General features: G+C 36.7%; 1 protein-coding gene across 3 annotated transcripts in view; it reads left to right on the plus strand.

Annotated features, from left to right (window-relative positions):
• Positions 1 to 2,510: 2,510 nt before the first annotated feature.
• Positions 2,511 to 22,392, plus strand: part of LOC145694987 (uncharacterized) — an 85,738-nt gene continuing 65,856 nt past the window's right edge. For all 3 annotated transcript variants that reach the window (XM_081771819.1, XM_081771820.1, XM_081771821.1), the window contains exons 1-4: positions 2,511 to 2,734; positions 9,522 to 9,727; positions 16,449 to 16,577; positions 21,868 to 22,068. In XM_081771819.1, the coding sequence (XP_081627945.1) occupies positions 9,569 to 9,727; positions 16,449 to 16,577; positions 21,868 to 22,068 (489 nt within the window). In that variant the 5' untranslated portion in view covers positions 2,511 to 2,734; positions 9,522 to 9,568. The remainder of the gene's footprint in view (positions 2,735 to 9,521; positions 9,728 to 16,448; positions 16,578 to 21,867; positions 22,069 to 22,392) is intronic.

Below are 22,392 nucleotides of genomic sequence, written 5' to 3' on the forward strand. Positions count from 1 at the left end.
AAATTGTCGATGCAAAAGGAAGGACCTCGAAATTCGGTAATGGCGGAGAAGTGGGTCATTTTCGTCCCACCTTCGAGGCCCATTTTGACCGTCTTCCAGTGACGCACAAAACATCGAAATAGGCGCACAAAAGGGTACGCGATGTGAAATTAACGACCTCGAAATTCGATAGTAGCGGAATTCTTGGTCATTTTCGGCCCATCTTGGAAGCCCATTTTGACCCACTTCCGGTGACGCGCAAAACGTGGAAATAAGGGCACGAAACGGCACGAAACATTCACTAGTCGATGCGAAAGGAAGAACCTCAAAATTCGGTAGTGGAGGAGCAGTGGGTCAATTTCGTCCCACTTTTGAGGCCCATTTTGACCGTCTTCCAGTGACGCATAAAACGTCGAAATAGACGCACAAAAGGGTACGCGATGTGAACATAACGACCTCGAGATTCAATAGTGGAGGAACTCTTGGTCATTTTCGTCCCACCTTCGGGACTCATTTTAACCCACTTCCCATGACGCACAAAACGGAAGTAGACGCACAAAACGGGACAAAACGATGTGAAGGAAACGACCTCGAAATTCAATGGTGGCGGAAGAGCAATAATTTGTTCCGCCATATTTGTAGGCCGATTTTGACCCACTTCCGGTGATGCACAAAATGTGGGAATAGGCGCACAAAGCGACACAAAACACGCACAAAAGATGCAAAACAAAGTACCTCGAAATTCGTTGGTGGTGGAACAAGTTAATGACGCCGTGAGCACCAATATAAGTATATACTGTAGTTCTTACCAGGGGGCGCGGTGGGTCAGTGGTAGAGCGTTCACCTCCGGTGCTTGAGGTACCTGGTTTGATCCCAGCTCGCGCAGTTTGGACTTTGTGGGGGACAAACACCGTGCTCGTGGATTTTCTCGGGGTTCTTCCGTTTCCTCCCACTTTCTTCATTTCATTCATTTCTCATCATCACCGTCTCCTTTAGCCTAACCGGCATAATCGTGGGACGTAAAGTTAAAGATTTCATATCATTTTTTGTAGTTCTTACCATCAAGGCTGAGAACTGCACGGTCCAATTTTTTAGACAAAGTAGAAGCACAACCGGATAGTGATGTCAACCGGCCCGGCTCGGTTCAACTGAGCGTACAGCTTGAGCTGGCTTGGTTGGGATTACCCATCGACTGGGCTCAATTGAGCCAATTGCTTGAACCGGCTCGGTAAAGACGAGTTATCGACTCGGCTCGATTGGAACCAATGGCTCGAACCGCTCCGTTGAAACGAGTCCATAGGCTGGGTTCGAGTCAGCTTAACTGAGCCAATGGCTCGAACCGGCTCTGTTGGGGTAAGCAATCAGCTCGGTTCGGTTCGGCTCGTGTGAGCCATCGACTCGAGCTGGCTCGGTTGGATGAGCTGTTGGCTCGGTTCGGCTCGATAAGTTAATGAGCTGTGAGCGAGCCGATTGAGTCGTTGACAACCCTAAACCCGGGTCGAGCAGTTTTAAACATGTTTGGCTCTAGTCCCATAACTTCTAACAATTTTTGGCTCGAGCCGAATATTTGCTCCTCCTGAACTCAAACCAAGAACCTCGTGACCGATGTCCTTGCCTCCTGAAGATTTCTTGACTACCGAGATTGACAGTCAACTAATTTTTAGTATTCCGATACGAACCGCCTATATTCCATGTTTATACAGGTACACGGTGTTATAATAATAATTAGTTATAGTAGTAGTAGTAGTATCATTGATAATTATATTGTCTATATAGGATACTTGAAGATAGTAGTACTTGAAACTACACAAAGGATTTAGCTCGTATCGGCTCGACTCGACTGGAAACTCGATCCGAATTCGAGTCTAGTTGGGGGAAATTTTTCGAGCCGAGGTCTCGAGTCGAACTCAAAGATGTCTGCTTCGAGTCGAGTCGAGTTTTAAAGAAAACTCGCTCGAACTCGCTCGTGCTCATTCCTATTGTATGCATGACGGGCATATAGAGTTCTTTCGAGGGGGATAGAACCATAAACATAATATATTTAAAAAAATACTTAGTTTCACGGTTTTCTTCCCAGGGGGGGAAAGGGATGGTAGGTATCCAGCATTTCTTATAAGTACCTTATTTGAAATATGTAAAACAGTAACAAGTGGACAATACAATATACACACATCTTCTTATCTTCAGTTTTAATTGCTGATTTCAATTGCAATTAACAATTACAATTAACAATTACAAGTTTCAATTGTCAATTGCAATTAACAATTGAATGTTTCAATTGCACCCTTTGCAATTGACAATTAACAATTGAAAGTTTCAATTGCCTGGTGACCAATTAACAATTAACAATTGACGAAAATTTACTTGCAAATTTTATGATTGAATTCAATTGCAATTGAAATTAATTGTCAATTACAAATTGAAATCAATTGCAATTGATTTTCAGAGCAATTACTTTCAATTGATTGATCAATTGCAATTGATTTCAATTGATTTTGCCCAACACTGTCTTCCAGACGAAAGATGTTACCTGGCAACAGTGTTTGTTTACATCTATGGTGGCGTGGTTTGACCGGTGTTATAGTTTGGCAATTATTTACTGACGCTATTGTTTTAAATACTTTTTCGTGCGTGTTCATTTCTGTGCTATTCAATCGTTTCGTTTCGTTAACAAGAGTGTTTATTTTCGTGGCGGATATTGAAGTAGGAGTGAATATTAGTTCGTCGTTCGTCCTTTAACGAATATATGCCGAAGGTATTTTTCTTTTTACACTACTTCATAGACTCGTAATTTAATGAAAGGAAAATATGAATAGAGAATGTTCTGAGGAACAGTCCGGAGTATTAGTGCCTGAATAGCGGGATTCAGAAAATCTGTAGTTACAATTTATTATTCGACAATCGTCTTTAACACGTCTGCTTAAGTTTGGGCTCAACAACTTCATCCTCCCTTGAACAAGAATAAATAAAATTATTCCTTGATTCTGTTCCCTTGAAAATAATTACCTTTGTGCTGCAGAGTAAGTGCAATATATTCAGGCTTAAAAGCGTTAAAACTTGGGTCATTTAACAGGAAATTCACTTCCATAGGAAGTGTTTCTCAAGAAAGGAATTTCATTCCTCTGTGTAGATTCATTTAAGAATGCTTTACTATTTTGCGATTAAATACTGCGTCTAAACGTATGCAAGAAAAATGTAAGACCCAACCTGTGCTAGATGGCCACTAAAGCACGAATACTATCTGAGTTAGGTCAGGGCAGAGGGGGTGGGCCCATCTGGAGGTACGTTTGTAGAGAGGCGCGTTAGTAATGGTGAGTAAACAAGAATTTTGTTAAAAGCACTAGGCTGAGTTCGGTTAGATGCTTGCAGAATACATTGTCTGCAATTGCATTCACACCATCACCGCGATGGCCAGTTTTAAATATGTGTTTTTCTCTATTTTTAAGCCTTCCTACATTTACTACACTTTCTATTCAATTTGAATTATCCGTATCTCTCCTCTAAACATAGTAATTTTTGTTCCTGCCATCTTTCTATACGGGGATCTAATTGCCTCATTACATCCTAATGTCTAACATCAGCCTGTCTCACTTAAAATGGTACTAAATTAACAAGACGCAGCTTTTAGTATGTCAATATAACACTAAAGTTTTTTTTTTTATATAGTTTGTATGAATTTCATGATTTCATCATTTGTTTTCTGTACATTTTACTTATTTTTCATATATTTGGACGACTACTTGGTAGGGAACTGAAAATAACACCTAACCAGAAAACAAACCCTAGCATTTTTTTTCATATTCTTAATATGTGCCCTACTCCAAGAATAAACATTACTCCCAAAAGATGCCCAGTACTTTTAGAACTTGTTTGCAGTTAATTTATACATAATAAAAGTATACATATATTTGTATTTATGCAAATAGATAAATCCTCGAAATAATTGTTTTACTAATTTCCTCCTTATTATTCTCCAAAAGATTTACACTGGGCGATACAATAGCCCACATAACGTAGGTGAAGTTCAATGGGGCCACCAGAAGTAATTACTAAGAAATTGTAATTGAAGCTTCTTCTTCATAAACTAGCAAATAGATTTAATATTTACGGCAACCTCATTGTTACGAGACTATCTCACTGAACATGAACAACGTGTTGTTCTCTCTGGATCTGCTTCGAATTTTGTTCCTGTTCTCTCTGATGTTCCCCAGGGTATACTAAACGCAATGTTAACTTGAGAGCCGAATCACAAGCGCATTAATACATGTTGCCGCGCGAACCTTTTCGCAGGAAAGCCTTTGTATGTGTGTGTGTGTGTGTGTTTTGGTTGGGTTCTCATTCACCAGGGTTTCAACTGGCGCTGCTCTGGGTCTCAGCTGATATGCGTGGAGCGGTGATTTCTCGTTCTTTTCCTGCCGCTACGAAAAATGTTCCTTGGTTTATTTGTTTTTAATAATTCATGAAGACACGACAATAGTAATAAATGTATTGGAAATTCGCACGTGATGTATTTGCAATCTTCACAATTAAAACTCGAGAGCATGAAAACTATTTTGATTATTCATTTCAATTGATTAACGTAAGAGAGGATAAGAAATAAAGTTACTCTCATATATCTACCTGGAAAAGGTCAATCATAAACAGAAACACACAAGCAGCCACCCTCCCACATAATAAATTAACAATACGATTTTTTTTTCTCAAAACATAGCAACTCTACGTTAGCAATGAGTAAACCAGCTGCGAACCGGCAACAATCATATCAACAGTTTTGTCTCCGTATTTTTCTCTTACTTGTTAGTCGAGAGTACACATTGTTGACAATTTACTTTGCTTGACTTTAAAGAGGTTTCCCTTCCTCATGTTTGCGATAATACTGAGAAGATAATTCGGATTCATTCATGATTTCAATTTCGCGCTTAACACTCTCCATGGTTTCAGTTTCACTACACCCACGTACCCACACTAACGCAAGCGCGAAGACGATATTTGGCAGAGCAGTGTTACTCCCTGCACAAAAATTGCAGAAGTTACATGTGAGTCCCGTTCTTTCTTTTGTTTCATTTATCAGCAGGCATAGAAGTTTCTTACGGGGTAGCAACTCTATTTAATTTATGTATCATATAAAAATATTAAGCCATTTCCTATCCATTGTGGACGATTTCTAACATTGATCAATTAACTAATTTTACTGGTCTTCTGTTTTTGATAAAAGATTTTTCAAGTTTATAATCTTGCAACACTTGCAAGAGATTCGCATCTTAGCTACCGGCTTTTCACTTTTTTCTTTCCTTCTCTGTTTCCGATTCTGAGTCGTGACGTCATTTTCATAACCCGTTACTAATAAATCTAGTACCTTTTATTTTAAATATTGTTTCTATATTAACATTTTTATATACTTGAACTCAATTAGCTCTTTGAATTGATCTCCTAAGTAATGTTTTACGTGTGTAACGTGAAGAACTAGGTAACATGCGCGGAGTCGCCCGAATTGAAGTTGCGTATCTCGGCTATCAGAATAAGGTCGCGGCGAGTATAGTGTTCTGGGCCCACTTCTTTTTCTTCTCTTCATAGATGATCTCCCGTCTTATCTTAAATTATCTGACACCAAAATTCTTTTTGCTGATGACTGCAAATTATTTCGAGAAATTAGGACAGCTCAGGATGTGATTGAACTGAAAAAAAAAAAAAAAAAAAAAAAAAAAAAAAAAAAAAAAAAAAAAAACCTCAGATCTTCTGGACTGGTGTAGCATGTGGAATCTGAAAGTAAATCCCTTAAAATCTTCTACTATTACATTTTCATTAAAAAAAAAAAAAAAAAAAAAAACCCCTTCTACGTACTTCATTGGAGATGATCCTATCGCTAAGGTCTCATCTCAGAAGGATCTCGGGGTTGTGTTCGACGAAAGACTTCTGTTTACTGATCACATTGCTGCCATGACCAAGAGTGCTATGCTATTATTAGGTCTCCTGTACAGGTTTACAGAGATTAGGAATCTTACAGCCTTAAGTGTATTCTATAAAACGTTTATTTCAACCAAAATAGAGTACTGTTCCACCATTTGGAGTATGGGTAGAGTATGAAATCTCTCTCGCATTGACTCAGTTCTAAATTTCTTTCTTGCCATTGCCAGGAGAAGAATACCTTCTGTACGCTGTTTAAGTAAACCTGAATTGTTGACTGTTCTTGGCATCCGTACACCTTCAACTCGTTGCATGCTACTTGATATGATGTTTCTTCATAGAATTCTAAATGGGAAACTTAGAATTGAAGAACTAATCTCTAAATTTAATATTCGGGTACCTGCAAGAAGAACTAGAAATAGTGAACTACTTCATTGCAACATGCCTCGATTATTACTTATTCAGCGTTCTTTGTTCCATAGACTGGCTTCTGAATTTAACTCCATTGTTTCTGACGTGGATATTTTTAAATCGGGACAGGACGTTTGGGCGCAGACATTTTGGCGCTGTTGTTTGGGCGCCGGACGTTTGGGCTCAAAGCCGTTTAGGCGCCAGATGTTTGGGCGCGAGGTACATAGTAAAAATCACAATTTACGACATATAAAGTAAGCTAGACACTGAAAACTAAGCGCGAATCAAGATATATATACATTTCCTAAACTTCTATCTTTATCTCACCTCATTTATCTGCATATTTTCTATCTGATTTATTCATCTAAATTAAATAGTTCAATGCGTTTGTGGCATTTGTTGCCTAACCTCATCATGGATTGATTTTTCGCTTATTCAGGATTCTTGTACTTCTGATCTAATTTTTGTATTATATAAGAAAGCTAGGAAATGAAGGAATCAAACGAACTGTTAATTTTCTTAATGTTAATTAAAACATATTGATTTAATTTTTAGATTTTTCTAAAAAGTTAATAATTACATATTTATGAATATTAAAATTTGTTTTCTTTCGTATTACGTTTGCCATACTCTTCTCTTCCTTAAGTCCAATAAAGAACTACCGCGCTTTCAGCGTAGTCGCTAGCACTCTCGCCTTCGGTGCGAGCGATCCCGGGTTCGATTCCCGGTTGGGACACTCGGTCGAAAAAGTGTAACATGCTCTTTCAGGTCAGCCACCCTGAATGAGGTTTTCCTCATTCACACCAGGCAAATGAGGGTGTGGTAACTAATTTATAGGTCCAGGCCGCTTCCTTCCTTCCCCAATCCTTTCTTCCTTCCCTTTCCCCGGATAGTGTGCTCCCTCAAACGTGACGGGCTAAATGGCCTTAGATGCCGAGAGCCCAGAAATCTAAAAATCCTAAATCCTAATCGAGTTGAGGGAAAGATATTTCGCATAGAGGGTGTCTAAGACATTGAGTTTAGGAACTGTAGTATGTCGTATTTCTGGTATCACTTTTTTTTTTTTTTATTAACATTCCAATATAAAAATCAAAACGTAACACATTTTTTTTCGTCTCATTGTAAGCATTTAATCTGCATTAAAGAAAGTGGCGAAAGGAAAAAAGAACGATTTCAAAGTGAAAAATAATAGTTAAGTATACATATATTGGTCATTTAGCCACTAGAAATATGTTTGACATTCACACTTATTGCATAACTACAGTAGAAGGCCTGCTTTAAGTTTTTTTAATGGAATAGGCTCACTATGTATGTAATGCAGTGAATCATATGTAGTCTGGTCTACTTACCTTTGGCTTAAAAAGTTATCAATTAAAAAGCACACTTAACTTTGGTTGAAACTTAAATTTACAAAATTTAATTGTCAATTCTTTTTTTAGAATTTTGAAATTCCAGTATTTCTAGTATGTAAAACAAAATCCAGAATAATTCAAGGACTTCCACTACAGTAGACACCTTGTGATATCTTGATTCGAACTTAGTACTCAGCGCTTAACATAATGACTTTTTAATTTAACTCGCGCCCAAACGTCTGGCGCCCAAATGGCTTCGCGCCCAAACGTCCAGTGCCCAAACGGCGAGGCCCAAACGTCCGCGCCCAAACGTCACGTACCGTTTTAAATCTGAGAATGTGTTCCGACGGGAAATTATTGCTACACTTATAGAACCTTAGTTTTCTTTTAATTTGTTATTGCTACACTTATGTACCTTTATATAGCTTTTTGTTTACACTTGTTATTGTTAATTTTATATTCTATGTTATATAGTTTCAGTGTAAAATGGCTACCTTGCTGTATCTGGAACTTTGGCAAATAAATAAATAAATTCTTGCGTAAATGCAAAGTCCAGATATATATACCATCATAGAAACTCTAATGTAAGAAACAAAGCAACTTGTGTGTGGCCATTAGAAAGAATGAATGCTATCAAACAGAGTCAGAATAGAGGTGCATCCGAAGTCCGAGCAGGAAAGTCAACGATAGTAGGTAGGACCTATGCGCGTAAGCAATGGTAGTGAACAAAGTGGGTTTTTGCAGTGATTCAGATTCTTATAACATGTGTTATGGTTTAACACTATTAAAACACATTCTCTGCGGCAGTGTAGAACCGAGTTTATACGAGTCAGCGTGTGTCTTGTTGAAGGTTAGCACATGGATGCTAGTGATGTTAAAAATCTGTACAAACGAAAATACCAGAAACGCACAGAGGTAATACAATGCATACAATGGCACCGCACAGAAATGAAATATCGCACGAGCCACTGGTGGCTCGTAACTCAGCGAATGTGTTAACGCTATACGTCTAAGATGAATTACAGCTCTTGTACACTACAGATATAATCCATCGGCCGATAATAGTATCTAATACAGTAGTCTTTTATATTTATTCGCTTGTTTTAACCGTGTTAAAGCGCTTGTAATGATTTTACACTAGTAGTCTTATACTTGTATGGACGGAAATTAAAAAAAAAAAAAAAAAAAAAAAAAAAAAGTATCACGGCACATCTTTGCAACCGCGTCCGTCACCAGAGAACGGTATTCATGGTTGACAACGTACATCCACACGGGTCCGCTTAAGTTAAAGAGACTCTAGAACATGAGAATATCCAGCACATGGACTGGCCACCATAATTTACCAATCTGAATCCCATTTAGCATTTCTGGGATGCTCTTGGATTATGTGTTCCACAGTGGGATCCAGTACTTTTCAGGTACTGTAAACTGCCCTCAGGGAGGAATAGGATAAACATGCCTCTGACTAGAATTCATAAACTCTCTCGTGTGGTAAGCAGATATGCAGCATACATTGGTGACCAAGGAGGTCATACACCTTACTGATTTATTCATAATCCATTTGTATTCATGGTAAATGACATAACATTTCATCACTCTTTTGTGGTCAGCATATGTTGTTTTACACCTCCTATTTGTCTGCATTATTGCGAATTAATGCCATTTTTAGTAAATAAAGGTGACATAACATCGGTACTCATAATTATATTGGTCACAGTGTAGCTACCCTGATTGTGTTATATATATATATATATATATATATATATATATATATATATATGGCTGAAAATTTGTTGGCTCCCTAGCAATTAACAACCAGTATAGTTATTAAATGATTCTGTATTAATTTATCTGTATTTTAATTTACTTACACAGGTTGAACGAGGAGAGTTTTAATTTGAGGGTACTGCATTCTGGATGCCATGAAGAAATACAATTTAAGTGTAGCATCGTCCCCTGAATCTGAAGGTTCGGAATCTTCAAATGAAATATTGCCATCTCTGAAACAACGTTCACCAGGTGACTTTCTGGCAGATCCTTCTGTTGAGAGAAAGCTAAATGACGTATGGACTGTCCTTAAGGTACTTTATTTCTGTTCTTTAATATTAGTAGAGGCAACTAATTAGCAGTATACTGCCAATCATGTCATAAATGCATGCACGTGTTTTTTTTATCACATAATATGTGGCGCAAAACCTAATTTATTATTATTAAGTATTCTGCCTTTTGGCAGGTCCTGGGACTAATGAGGATTTTTTTTTTTTTTTTTTTTTTTTTCAGTTTTAGATTTTGGGCCTGGAAATGTTTCTTCCATGTTTCTCGATCTTCAGCTTCCTCTTTTAACTCTCAATATTTTCTTCTATTTTTCAAATCATCGATCAATTGTGTTCTTCTTCTCCCTATTCCACGCTTCCCTTCCATCTTTCCTTCTATGGCGTTATGAAGAAGACATTTTTTTCGCAAAATGTGTCCAATCCAATTGGCCTTCCTACGAAGGATGGTGGAAATTGTAAATAACTACTAAATGAATAGATATGAAATTCTCATTTAAATTTTACTTATGACTACATATCTTGCCATTTTTCATTGCAACATTTTCACGATATGTTTTCTCTCAACTTCAATGATTTCACGCAGTCTTGTCTCAAAATGTGGTACGACTTTCTAAAGAATATCCGTTAAAATGGCAAAAATTTCACGTTGCCTAGGCAACTTTAGCTCTTCCAATCATAGGGGGCACGGTAGCTCAGTGGTAGAGCGCTTACCTCTAGTGCATGGGATCCCTGGTTCGATCCCCGCCCAAGCAAGTTTTTACTGGACAACATGCTCGTGAGTTTTCTCGGGATACTCCCTTTCCCTGATGCACTTTCTCATTCCACCAATTCTTCCATCATCATTCATTTCCTTTAATCATCGTCTCCTGTAGCCTAACAGGAATAATGGTGAGACGTTAAACTCAAAGATTTCATTTCATTTATTCTCCAATGATTTGGAATTATTCTAATAAACTGATTTAAACCTGCAGGTACACTCATGTCCAAAATTATTGTCGCATGTCTATAAATATGTTGTTGTAGGAATATAATTTGATAACGAATTCACCCGGTATTTCTTATAATGTTAATTTGTGTATAATCGGCAAAGAAATGTATGTGACAAATTTCATGTCAAAAGAGCAGTAAATAAGAACAATAAAATCAAAATAAAACTTTCTTGTCCATTTAGTAACATTTTGTTTTACTCATTCTAATTTTCATAATTATAAATATGAAAATCCTTTATTTATAATTCTTTTCCTATAAAATTTACCATAAATATACATTTCCTGATTTTTTTTGTCTTAAGTACGTTTAATAAAAAAGCCTAAAACGCAAATACAGTGTAAAATTTATATTTTACAGAATATTAAAATATAATTATTTATTAATATACGTTATTGTGATAAGCTTTGCAACAGCATTTTCAAACTTTTGCCGAGATTACAGAAAAAAGATCTCCTCCAGTTTCTTACCAGAGGGTAGCGTTCCCAAAACTGAGGCAACGTTCCCTCTTTGTACTGCCATACTGATGCGTTGTAGTAGAAAAGAGGTTGCTTTAGCGTCTCCTGGTGATAAATAAATGCGGTGACCGACTTCTTTTATAAAGTTAAGGCCTTCGGGACCCCATGAACCACCTGATTCGATAGCTATAGTGACAAAATGATATTTGTCGAGTAAATTGCTGTACTTCTTGCGTTTTTCTGTTTCCCGGCGAGAAGCCACGTTGCCAACTTGTGCTGAGGAAGAATGTAGATTTGAAGGGGCGAAGGTGTCGGAACAAGTAAAATCCCATAGAAGTGCTTTTCCTTTCTTCCACGGTATTAGGGTCATTCCATCTGGCCTCTTGCCGTCTGCACGACTGCATTCCAACGGTTCACATATAAAAGGAACACTTGCTGAAATTAGTGCCCTCATGATAATGTCGTTGACGCTGGAGTGGCGTGAATGTCTACCCGCACTATTGGCACAGGAGAGTCCATGAAGGGCCCTTCTTGTTTACGACACTTCTACAGGCAGGACATCTGTGTTGTTCGCAAACATCTGCTCCCAAACGCAGTGCACTGGCAATTCGAAAACTGTCATTGCGAAGATGTAATTCTAAAGAAGGTGACGGGATAGCATGGAGCCAAGCGCCTGTTTCTGGAGATGATGTAGCTAGGAGTCTGGCCTTATCTTCTGGGTTATCGGAAGAGCTGAAAAGTGATGATTTATAAGAGGATAGTAGTCCTCTCTTATCAAGATCAGGAGGATCTGATCCCACTATAGATGACCACTTAGCAATGCTATCGTTGACATCCGAATCCGATGCATTTCCCGATTGTACACATAGTATCAGTATTAAAAATACCCATCAAAATCATTATCAAATTATATTCTTACAAGAAGACAGTTATAGATATGCAACAATCATTTTGGACATGAGTGTATATAGATATAATGTGTCGCATATGTTTCGTCAAATTAATAACTTTGTTGCAGAGAAAATTTCTTAAACTTGTAAGTAGGTTTTGTGTCACATTATAACATCTGCAGAATTGGTAATAGTACCAGATCAGTTTATTGTCATTAGCTAATAAATAAAGAACTGTCTGCTTAACGCAAGTAATGTACAGTCATGTTCAAAAGGTAAACCACTGTAGTCACGTTTCTGGATTCATGGTTTATGACCGAAAGTTTTATGGTTTTATTCGTAAAAAGGATTGCAGCAAACAATGGCATATAAACTTTATCGACTTCGTTGTAAACCTATTTTATATATATATCAAAGTTTTGGTTGCGTGGAGAACCTTTTAAAAGCGAGATAGTATTCTTTTGAACATTCCTCTACAAATGTGTTGTTTACTAAGGATATCAAAGTCAAAAAAGAATGGAGAAGCGAAAATGAATGGTACTTTCTGGTAGTCAAGTATTATAAATTTACCAGTACTGCTCGTTAAAGATTATTTTGTGTTGATATAATATAGAAGTGGAATGCAGTTATACATTAAACCAACTTCGTTATCAGAACTAAAACTGTTAAAAGAGCATTAGCGGCCAGCGCAGACACAAAGAGTCAAATGTTTGTCTGTTTATTTTTTGAAGGTTAGCAACCCTTTTCAGCAACGAGAGCTCCCTCGTGGCTAAGCGGTTAGCGTACGCGCCTTTGGCGTGGGAGATTCGGGTTCAATTCCCGGCGGGAGCTCATGTGGTTCGGATTCCACGTTAATCAGTAGGTCCACGTCTCATATAGCCTCGCTGCTGAAAGGGACGCTAAACTAAAATCAACTCAACTCAACCCTTTTCAGCAACGAGTCTATACGAGAAGTAACTTTCTTGGAAGAAACAAATGTCGTTTGAGAAGTAGATAAATAATAGAGTTTTGAAGTTCAGGTCTGTTGCTTTAGTCTGGTATTTGGCAAAGGATTGAATGTTTAGAGAGAATTTTCATTATGAAATAGATTCTGCTTAGTTTACTTCAGTTCAGTTGTAATGAGCATTCAACCCTTAATATAACCCGTAAAATGATTATATAGATAAGATAGTTGTGCCTAGTGTTGTGAAATTTCCGGAAATTTTGAACCTGTTAGTAAAAAAAAACATTTTTTCCGGTTTCTTTCCGGAAAATTTGGAAAAATTGGAGAAAAAAAAAACAAAAATCTTTGTATTAGATTCATTTTATTACTAATAAAACCGTTTTTTCTCGAACGCGTGAAAAATGTGCGAATACTTAAAAAAGAAGCATTGGAAAATAAAACTGTTGTAATTATTCTTAGTGCTTATTGGCTTTTTATTCTTGGTTGTGCATTAATTACTGAACTTATAGTTGCACACACATCTACCATGAAGCGTTTCTATTGCAACAAATAGGGCTCTTGAATGAAACTGAGTTCTTAATGTGCTCTTTGATCTGGTGAAATTTTATTAATTTTAACAAAATTCCTTCTTAAAAGAGAGAGCAGTATGCAAATTTCACTAATACTCATGCACTAAAAGATATAATTACTGTTATTTAATAACTTTTATATCAACTTTACAAAATTTTGTATGTAAACACGTACTTCTTTTCTAGTGCGACAAATTATCTATATATAATAATAAAAGTGCCTATATATGTAACAACTCTTGAACCACGAGACCGATCTCAATAAAAAATTTCAACTTAGATAAAGTTTGGGCCTGGCATAGTTTCTCTCATTTCACTTTGAAGGTACAAGTTAAAAGAAGGGAGGGACATATATAAAAGATGATCTATATTATTGTCGAATCCATAGATTTCGGGGTTGCTGACATTTCCGATGCCGTTTAAATCATATAAAACTGATCGAAAATGACCTATATTAGTGTGGAATCCGTAGTTTTTAGGGTCGCTGAGATGAAGAGTAACACTTCTTAAATCCAAATTCAACGCCGTAACTTGGGGGCGGGGAGAAGGATATATATATATAAAAGGTATCTCAAAAGTCTCCTGACATAGGGTAACTCACGTTATTATGAAAGTTACAACAAAATGTAAGAGGAAAAAATATCTCTAAATATGATGTTTCAATTTAAAGTGAAGGATTTTTTTTTTTAAATCGGACGAGGCGTTGGGGCTGTACACTCTTTATGCCCCCAATGTTAAATGAAAATGCAACGTTGCCATTTATCTGGACCCATAACATAAATAAATTAAATTACTGTTTGAAACGGGGGCTGGCCATCGACATGTTTGCGTAAAAGGCAGTAACTTCATTCACTCATGTTGTGGGTCCAGATAAATGGCAACGTGGCATTTTCATTGGGCGCATAAAGAGTGTACAGTCCAAACGGCTGGTCCGATTTAAAAAAATCCTTCACTTTAGATTAAAAACATCATATTTGGATATGATTTTGTTTCTTACATTCTGTTGTAACTCTGATAATAACAGAGTTACCCTATGTCAGGCGACTTTTGAGACACCTTGCATATATAAAAATGTTCGAAAATGACCAATATTAGTGTCGAATTCGTAGTTTTCGGGGTCGTTGGGATGAAGAGTGGCACTTCCGATGCCATCTAAATCCAAATTCATCGCCGCAACTTCGGGGAGGAAGGGGTAGATATACAAAAACGATCGAAAATGACCAATATTAATTGGTCATAGTTTTCCGGGTCGCTGATATGAACAGTGACACTTCCAATACAATTTAAATCCAAATTCAACCCTCATTAGTACTCCAAAAGGGGGAGGGTGACATGTAAAAGTAATTGAAAATGACCGGTACTAGTGTCCAATTCATAGTCTTTGGGAGTTCATTGGTGACAGTTTTGGTGCCCTTTATGTATAAAATGAAACGTATTCTCCCCGTGCGAAGAACAGAGTATTTTGTAGTCTTTAATAAGAACGAATGGAAGTTTCACATGTTAAATTCTTTAATATATTTCTCGCTACTCAAATTTACCACTTGTGCAATGTATGTGTGTATATGTAAATAAGATAATTTCTCTTTTTGGATTATTCGAAAAATATACAAATAAGAAAAGAGGAATTTTTACCAGATATCAGAAAACTAACAGGTAAAATAAAACCTGTTGCTTTAAATATTTTTTCTGCTAGCGAAATACATTGACTATATGCTGCAGACACGTTACAGCAAATCAGATTAGCATCAGGCGAAGAAATAGCTTTTAAATTATATTTTCCGGGTTTTGCCAATATTTCCGAACAAAAGATTTTTTTCTAATGCGCTCAAAATTTCTGAAAATTTTACACAGCACAAAGAAGATACGTATCTCCATATTTGATTTTAGCATATCGGTATTAACTAAAATGATTCTGATCCCGTTATTGTAACGCTTTCCTGCCATAAAGCGGGAACTTCATAAGATTGCTTAAGATAATTTAAATGTGTCTATACTAATTAATCTAGCTAGGATTATATTTTAATATCTTTTGTAGCTATAACTCCATTCTATCACGGTGCTAACTTTAAAGGAGTGGTGCACATATATTTGCTGGCGCAAATTTTCCCTATTCTAATACAAGAAACATAAGTACTCAATGATCTTAAGTGTAAACTAGTAAATATAAAACAGTTTTGATTTTTAATGCATAATGTAGTGAAATATTTGAAAATTTCAATTTTTCCCAAATTTTCCGTTTTTTTTTTCCAAGCTCGGGAAGAAAACGGTAAAAAAACTGGTTTTCTACCCAAAATTTCCGGTTTTTTCCAGGCCTTCACAACACTAGTTGTGCCTAATATATTTATCTTAACTTGATGAATGTATTAAGTGTTTTAAATGTTTCTATTATTATTATTATTATTATTATTATTATTATTATTATTATTATTATTATTATTATTATTATTATTGTTGTTGTTTATTACTCTTTATTACTCTTTCTAAGAACTCTTTCAAAGTCTTGACTGGTAGACCCATAGGAAAACGACCATTAGGAAGACCTAGGCGCAGATGGGAGGATAATATTAAGATGGATCTCGCAGAGATAGGAATACAAAGTAGAAACTGGATGCAATCAGCTAAGGATAGAAGTCAGTGGAGAGCTTTTGTGAACGCGGCACTGAACCTCCGGGTTCCATAGGCCATAGAGTTAGTTAGTTAGTTAGTTAGTTGTTGTTTATTAAGAAAGTTTTCTAAAATTGCTCAGTGGAGATGTTTAAAATGAGAATACGCTTGTTTCACCACATTTTCAACGACTGAATAATAAACTAACAAATGCATATAAATGTCCTATCTTTTATTGAAAAACAAATCTATTACTCTATTAATATTGTTGTTTAACGTTTTAACTCATTTTTGCAGGAAACAAATCTCAATCTTGAAGTTTGTGAGAGAATGTTGAAACAATACTGCACAAGACTGACTGAACAACTTGAAAGGCGAAAGTCATGTCATGACTTTGGTGAAGCAGCAAGTGTTTTACCGAAAAAGGTTAGTTGTAATTAGATATGGGAACAGGAGCCAAAGTGGCTCACTGGTTGAGCGTTCACCTCTGGTGCGTGGGTTTCCTGGTTTCATCCCAGCCCCACCAAGAGAGTTTTATGTGGGACAGACATCGTGTGCGTGGATTTTCTCGGGATTTTCCCGTTTTATCCCTCTTATTCATCTCATCATCACAATCCCCCTTAGGCTCGGTGCATAATTGTGGAGCATTAAACTGAAATAAAAAAAAATATGTGGGAACAGTATAAGCTTAATACGCTGTCCTCCACGATCATGACGTGAACACTACACAGGTCACCGACCTTTACTCATAGACAATAAGTTATTGTTAGCCTAACCAGAAACCATAACCATAAACTAATGAATACCTGCAGATCTCCTCTTTGGAAATACATAATATGCATGCTAAAAAGTTGTGTTGTTACATAATTGATACATTTAAAGTTGTCTATGAATTGGTAATATTGCTTACACATTGCAAAAAACAGCAGGTGACTTCTTTTTACCATACAAGAGGAAACCAAATGACTATTTAACTGGCAGCGCACTAATAACTGGAATCACATACACTGGCGCTGACTGGATCTCCGGTGATAAGTTTAGTAACTTTATGGATTTTAACGTCCAACTGAGCAGTAACAGGACACCTGAGCAGATATTATGTTTTGACTTGTGACAAAGCCATAGAATGAGAGGAATCAATGTTCTCTATCGGATTTATTATTACAATTCTCGTCACCTGTAACAACATTCTCTATTGACACACACATATCAATCCATTCAATAAGAACAAGTGAAAATACTGTTCTGTTAATATCCTTTTAAAATATTGTTACAGGTTTTATAAACTACTATAGACTCTAGTGATTTTATTTTTTAGTGTTACCGCTGATAACACCAGTTAATGAACAGACCCCGGCCCCGGTCCTGCTGTCTTATATAAAATGAGCTTCCTGTAAAAAAAGATTAAAGTTCTATAACTTGTACTTAACTCATAAATAAGGTGTTTCAACTTGGAAGCGACAAAATGCAGTACCGTGAACGTAAAGTGACATAGAAATACCGTATTTGCATGAATTATTGGCAGGGAACGATACATGCGATGATCAAAAGCGTAGCGCTGTAGACGTAGTAAAAGGTGAGTACAGACCGTCTAAAACCATGAGCTTGTAGCACGAAATGATTGCGTGCCAAAAGAGTAGTTGAATGTTTCCCGCATCGTACTGTGCGTCGAATTGGTTTTAAACATTGAAGAGATGGCATAGACGAGCTCAGTTCGTTCGGTTAATACCTTTACTGGGGCGCGAAGACGACGCTGGATCAAGAAAAGCGTCTTAATAAAAAGATCGTGTCTTTAGACGCACTCCGCCGAGAATGAAAAAATCACGGCTTTTCATATGTGTTAACGCAATTTGAGCGAGGGCATGTCATGGACAATCATTCCGCAAAATCACGCAGCACGTTTCACGAAAAATGTCAGCTTATCACTGTTGGTTCCAGTAATTTGACGAAGATGCATGTGCACGTCAGCCCTGTTGCGGATCAGACGAGCTGCCGTCGCAGACCTCACGGTAGCCGAATCACAGAGGATCAATATCACATCTGGGATAGGACCATCTTCAACTGTTTTGTGGATGCAGAACTGTTAAAACGGGTATCTTTCGCCAGACTTCTCCGCGTTCTTTACCATCGTGCAGCCCTGTTACGATGTCGCGAAAGAAATTGGAGGGATGAATGCGTCATTCTGTTTGGGAATGATTGTAGGTACCTCTGCCTCAGCGCTGGTGATGGTTGTAGGTACGACATCGATTGAGGGGGTGGCGTTTTCCACTATGTATACAACAGTGGTACATGGCACTAAAGCAAGGCACCATAGTGTGTGGGGAGTGAGACTGAAATGACTGTTCGCGTCTGTTCATACATGGAACATTGACCAGTGCAGTGCTCATCTAAAGCATCACCAGAACCGTTCCTGCACATCACCAGGGTGATGTGCTCTTTCAACACGACAGTATCCTTCCACGTACAACTTGTATTACATACGTAATTTTTTCTCTCTTAAGGCTTTCGTCACCTTCCGTAGACCTCACGATAACCCAAGCATTTTCTCCATTGAGTATATGTGGTACTCGATTGAATTGGATTGGTATTGTGGCGTCTGGTCCAGCATTTAATCCCGGTGACAAACGTTGACCAACTACGCAATCAGATGGAAGAAACATTGGACGCAATTTCCGAAGGTGACATGCGACATTACGATCGTCTCCAACACAAAAGTGCAGGCCTGCATTGAAGCTAGGGGTGGGCATATGACGTACTTATATGGTATGTTGACACGCCGGTGTATATTCTGTCCGTAGGTGTAGAATCCTGTGAGTGTGATCATGTGCAATTGTAGAGCCTTTATGTAGTGTATGTATAAAATTTCATTCGTGTGGGATTGAGATTACTAAGGCATTTTCTATTAATGTAATTCAGATTTTTCATGGAGTCATTGCTAGAATGAAAATGTAAGTCTGCAATAGAAAACTGGGAGTTGAAAGTTATCTTGTAAAAATATTAGTTTTCTTTAATTTTGCTTTCTAAAATCGATTTAATTGAGGATATTTTGCCTTGCATGGGTTATTTCTTCAGGCGTTTGAAATGGATTTTTCGCTACATAGATAGTGAAGTGAGAAGAATATGGTTTTATAGAATATGAAATGTTTATTTTCAAATGTCTTCGTTGGTATAAGGTTGGTTGCTTAAGCAATATTTTAGACATTTTGTAGTATTTTCAATTTATAAAAGTAACGAGACTGAATCCGAGTATGAACCCAGCTCCTGGAATTTGTATTCTGAGTTCAACTGCATTGTTTACTTTTGTTAGCGCCCCATGAAAATTGTTATTCCTAATGGAAATAAAGTGAAGCAACGTACATTCGTAATAAGTAGTGAAACGAAACAAATCTTGTCACCTCTCAGGAGAATTGATGTGTAATCTTAATGTAATGACAACTACCCTTCAGATTTCATTTAAAGATTTTGACATGTATAACATTCATATGGTGTATGGTGGTTGGCTGATGTTTGGACTTAGTCAAATTTTCGTTTAAAAATTCGTTAATTGCTGTTTAGAATAAGAATTAGGGAGAATATGTGGGACAAACCTGTTAAACTTTTAATTTTTGTTTTTCGACCTGAATGGTGTCAAACACTATCATGTTATAGTGAACTTCCAGCTTCTCGTAAACATTGCTAAAATGTAACTTCAGGTAGAAAGTGGTACTCCTTTAACCCTATGGGCATTAGCTGAGTTGATTAATCTGTAAATGTAATGAATCAATGAAGGACTTTTTTCCGTAATTGAAAGCTCATTAGTTCCAAATTTTGCACAAATTTGGCCGATTTAGTAGCAACAAATGGTGTTAGGAACACCAGTTATTATTTTTTTTCTTTATGTAGATAATGTAGCAGATCAATGATCTAAACCATTAGTTCTCAACAGATATGTCTCGGCACGCTAGTGTATCACTCAGTCCCCTAAGGTGTGTCGCGAAATTTTAGAAGTTAAAAATCATGAAGAATTTAATAATAATTAGTTAAAATCGAGACAGACTGTACCAGTCAATACCTCCAGCGGTAGCAATAATGCTCAGTACTATGCGGAGTTGTTATAAAAATCAATAGGTTTCACTATTATAATAGATATTATTATTATTATTATTATTATTATTATTATTAAAAATATCAAACAATTTTGTCGCGATGTCTTGGACGTTTAGTAAAATGTGTCCTCAGTCAAAAAAAGGTTGAGAACCACTGATCTAAATTACGGAAGAATTAAAATGTTAGAAAAATCGCGTCTGACAGAAGTTAACATGACGCACTGACTAACCTGTCTTAAGATACGTATAATATTGAACATGATGAAATAATTTCGAGAGCTCACAGCTGCTCTTTTTGTTATTTACACTATGAAAAATGAACGGAGAGGTCGAAGAACTCATATTCTTATTTGTCTTTAACATTGTACTGTATCATGGATCATTCTATTAAAAAGAACCCAGCCAACTGAACCTGTTCTTGCTACTCACACGAACGTGCACGTATTAAACACAAACAGAAAATGTACATTAAAATACTTACAAAGCACTTCACAGAATATAACTGAACTATACTTAAGATTATTTAGAATAAAAGTTGAAAAATCTTAAGAGTTGCCAATTTCGATACGTTAACAAATTGTTCCTATCTAAGACCTTTGAGCATAAACGAGGAAAAAGAATTTCTAAATTGAAATAACATCAATGAAACTCAAATTTTGAATGAAACTATTAATGACACAGTTCCAGTTTTTATCAAGATTACATCGTCCAAATTTAATATTTTTTAGTTCTAGTATAATAACGACTCGGAAAAGTTTCTTTCGGTTGGTGATATGGATTTGCGAATGATTTTGATTGCCTTGATATCATGTTTTGATAAGTCAGAAACTGCAGAATCTTGGTTCTTATGGCCTCTTGTATCTTTATTCTAATATCAGTATTCCTCTTGGTCATATCAATGTATGGATTATCTAATTGACTCGTGATACAATATGCAGTGTTAAAAAAAGGCAAATAAGAATGTGAGTTTCCGACGTCTGCGTGTATCTTTCGTAGTGTAACTGACAAAAAAAGCAGGAGCCGCTTTCGAAAATATTTGTGTTAACTATTACATTATAATACAGGGTAGTTATTATGTTACGGAAGAATTTGATTAAATCTGTAATGTAAAATTCATGATTTTAAGTAATTTTCAAACGAGCATCATAGTATCATGGATAAATAACCATGGTCACCAGTGTCCCCCTATAGTAAACAGTGTAAGAATCTAATATTAAGTGGATTCAGACACCAGGACTCGCAAGAATTACTATTGACTTAGGCACCAGTTCTGGAAACCAGCGCATCAAAGTGGCAGGTAAAATTTGAGAATACTGATGTCAAAAGAGCTAGGCGTGAAACTCGTATTTTCAATCGCTATGGCGATCTGGCGCCTGAAATTTTTGTATCTCTATAGATATACACTTTCTTCGTTTTAAAAATCTGATTAAAGTAAGCCTAGAGGACACATGCAAATCATAAATCACTTACCTCTACAAATGCTCTGACATATTAACTACCTTTCATTTGGAATGCATTAAGTTTTCGTGGGCCTTTAACATCAAATCTTATAGGAAGACCTTTTACTTATTTATTTATATGCGTATTTTTATCGTAATTATTTTTTAATACAGTGCATGTTTTCATTTCAGAAGTCGTTATCTTTGGAGGATATTCGTCTTACTTCAAAGTATATACTTAAGCCTGAAGCAGTTAATATTTTGAAAGATGTGTCTTCATCTCTGCAAAGGATGGAGAAGATTATTACCGAGAGAGATACAGCAAAAGTACATGGTGACGGTACAAAGGAAGACGCAACCAGCGCCGAAGCACATGCCAATGAAATTCTAGAGGTAGAGCATTTTTGAAAGTAGTTATAATCCAGAATTTTAGACTTTAAGCCGTAAACTACTAAGAATTGTCTTTCAAGTCATCTTCTTCGTGGCTATATGGTTAGCGTACGCGTCTTGGGCGAGGGCGTCCCGGGTTAGATTCCCGGTGGGAGCTCATGTGGTCCAGATTCCACATTAAACTATATGTCCACGTCCCACGTAGCTTTCGCGCTGAAAGGGACGCTAAAGTCCTGTGCAGTCAATTGTCCTTGATACTTAATGTCACAATTTTTATAATGAAATATAATAATGCGTTTGAAAGATGAGAAAAAGAGAAAAAACTTT

Source organism: Thermobia domestica, chromosome 9, assembly GCF_964235325.1.
Source record: "Thermobia domestica chromosome 9, izTheDome1.hap1.1, whole genome shotgun sequence".
In the NCBI taxonomy this organism is placed as follows: domain Eukaryota; kingdom Metazoa; phylum Arthropoda; class Insecta; order Zygentoma; family Lepismatidae; genus Thermobia; species Thermobia domestica.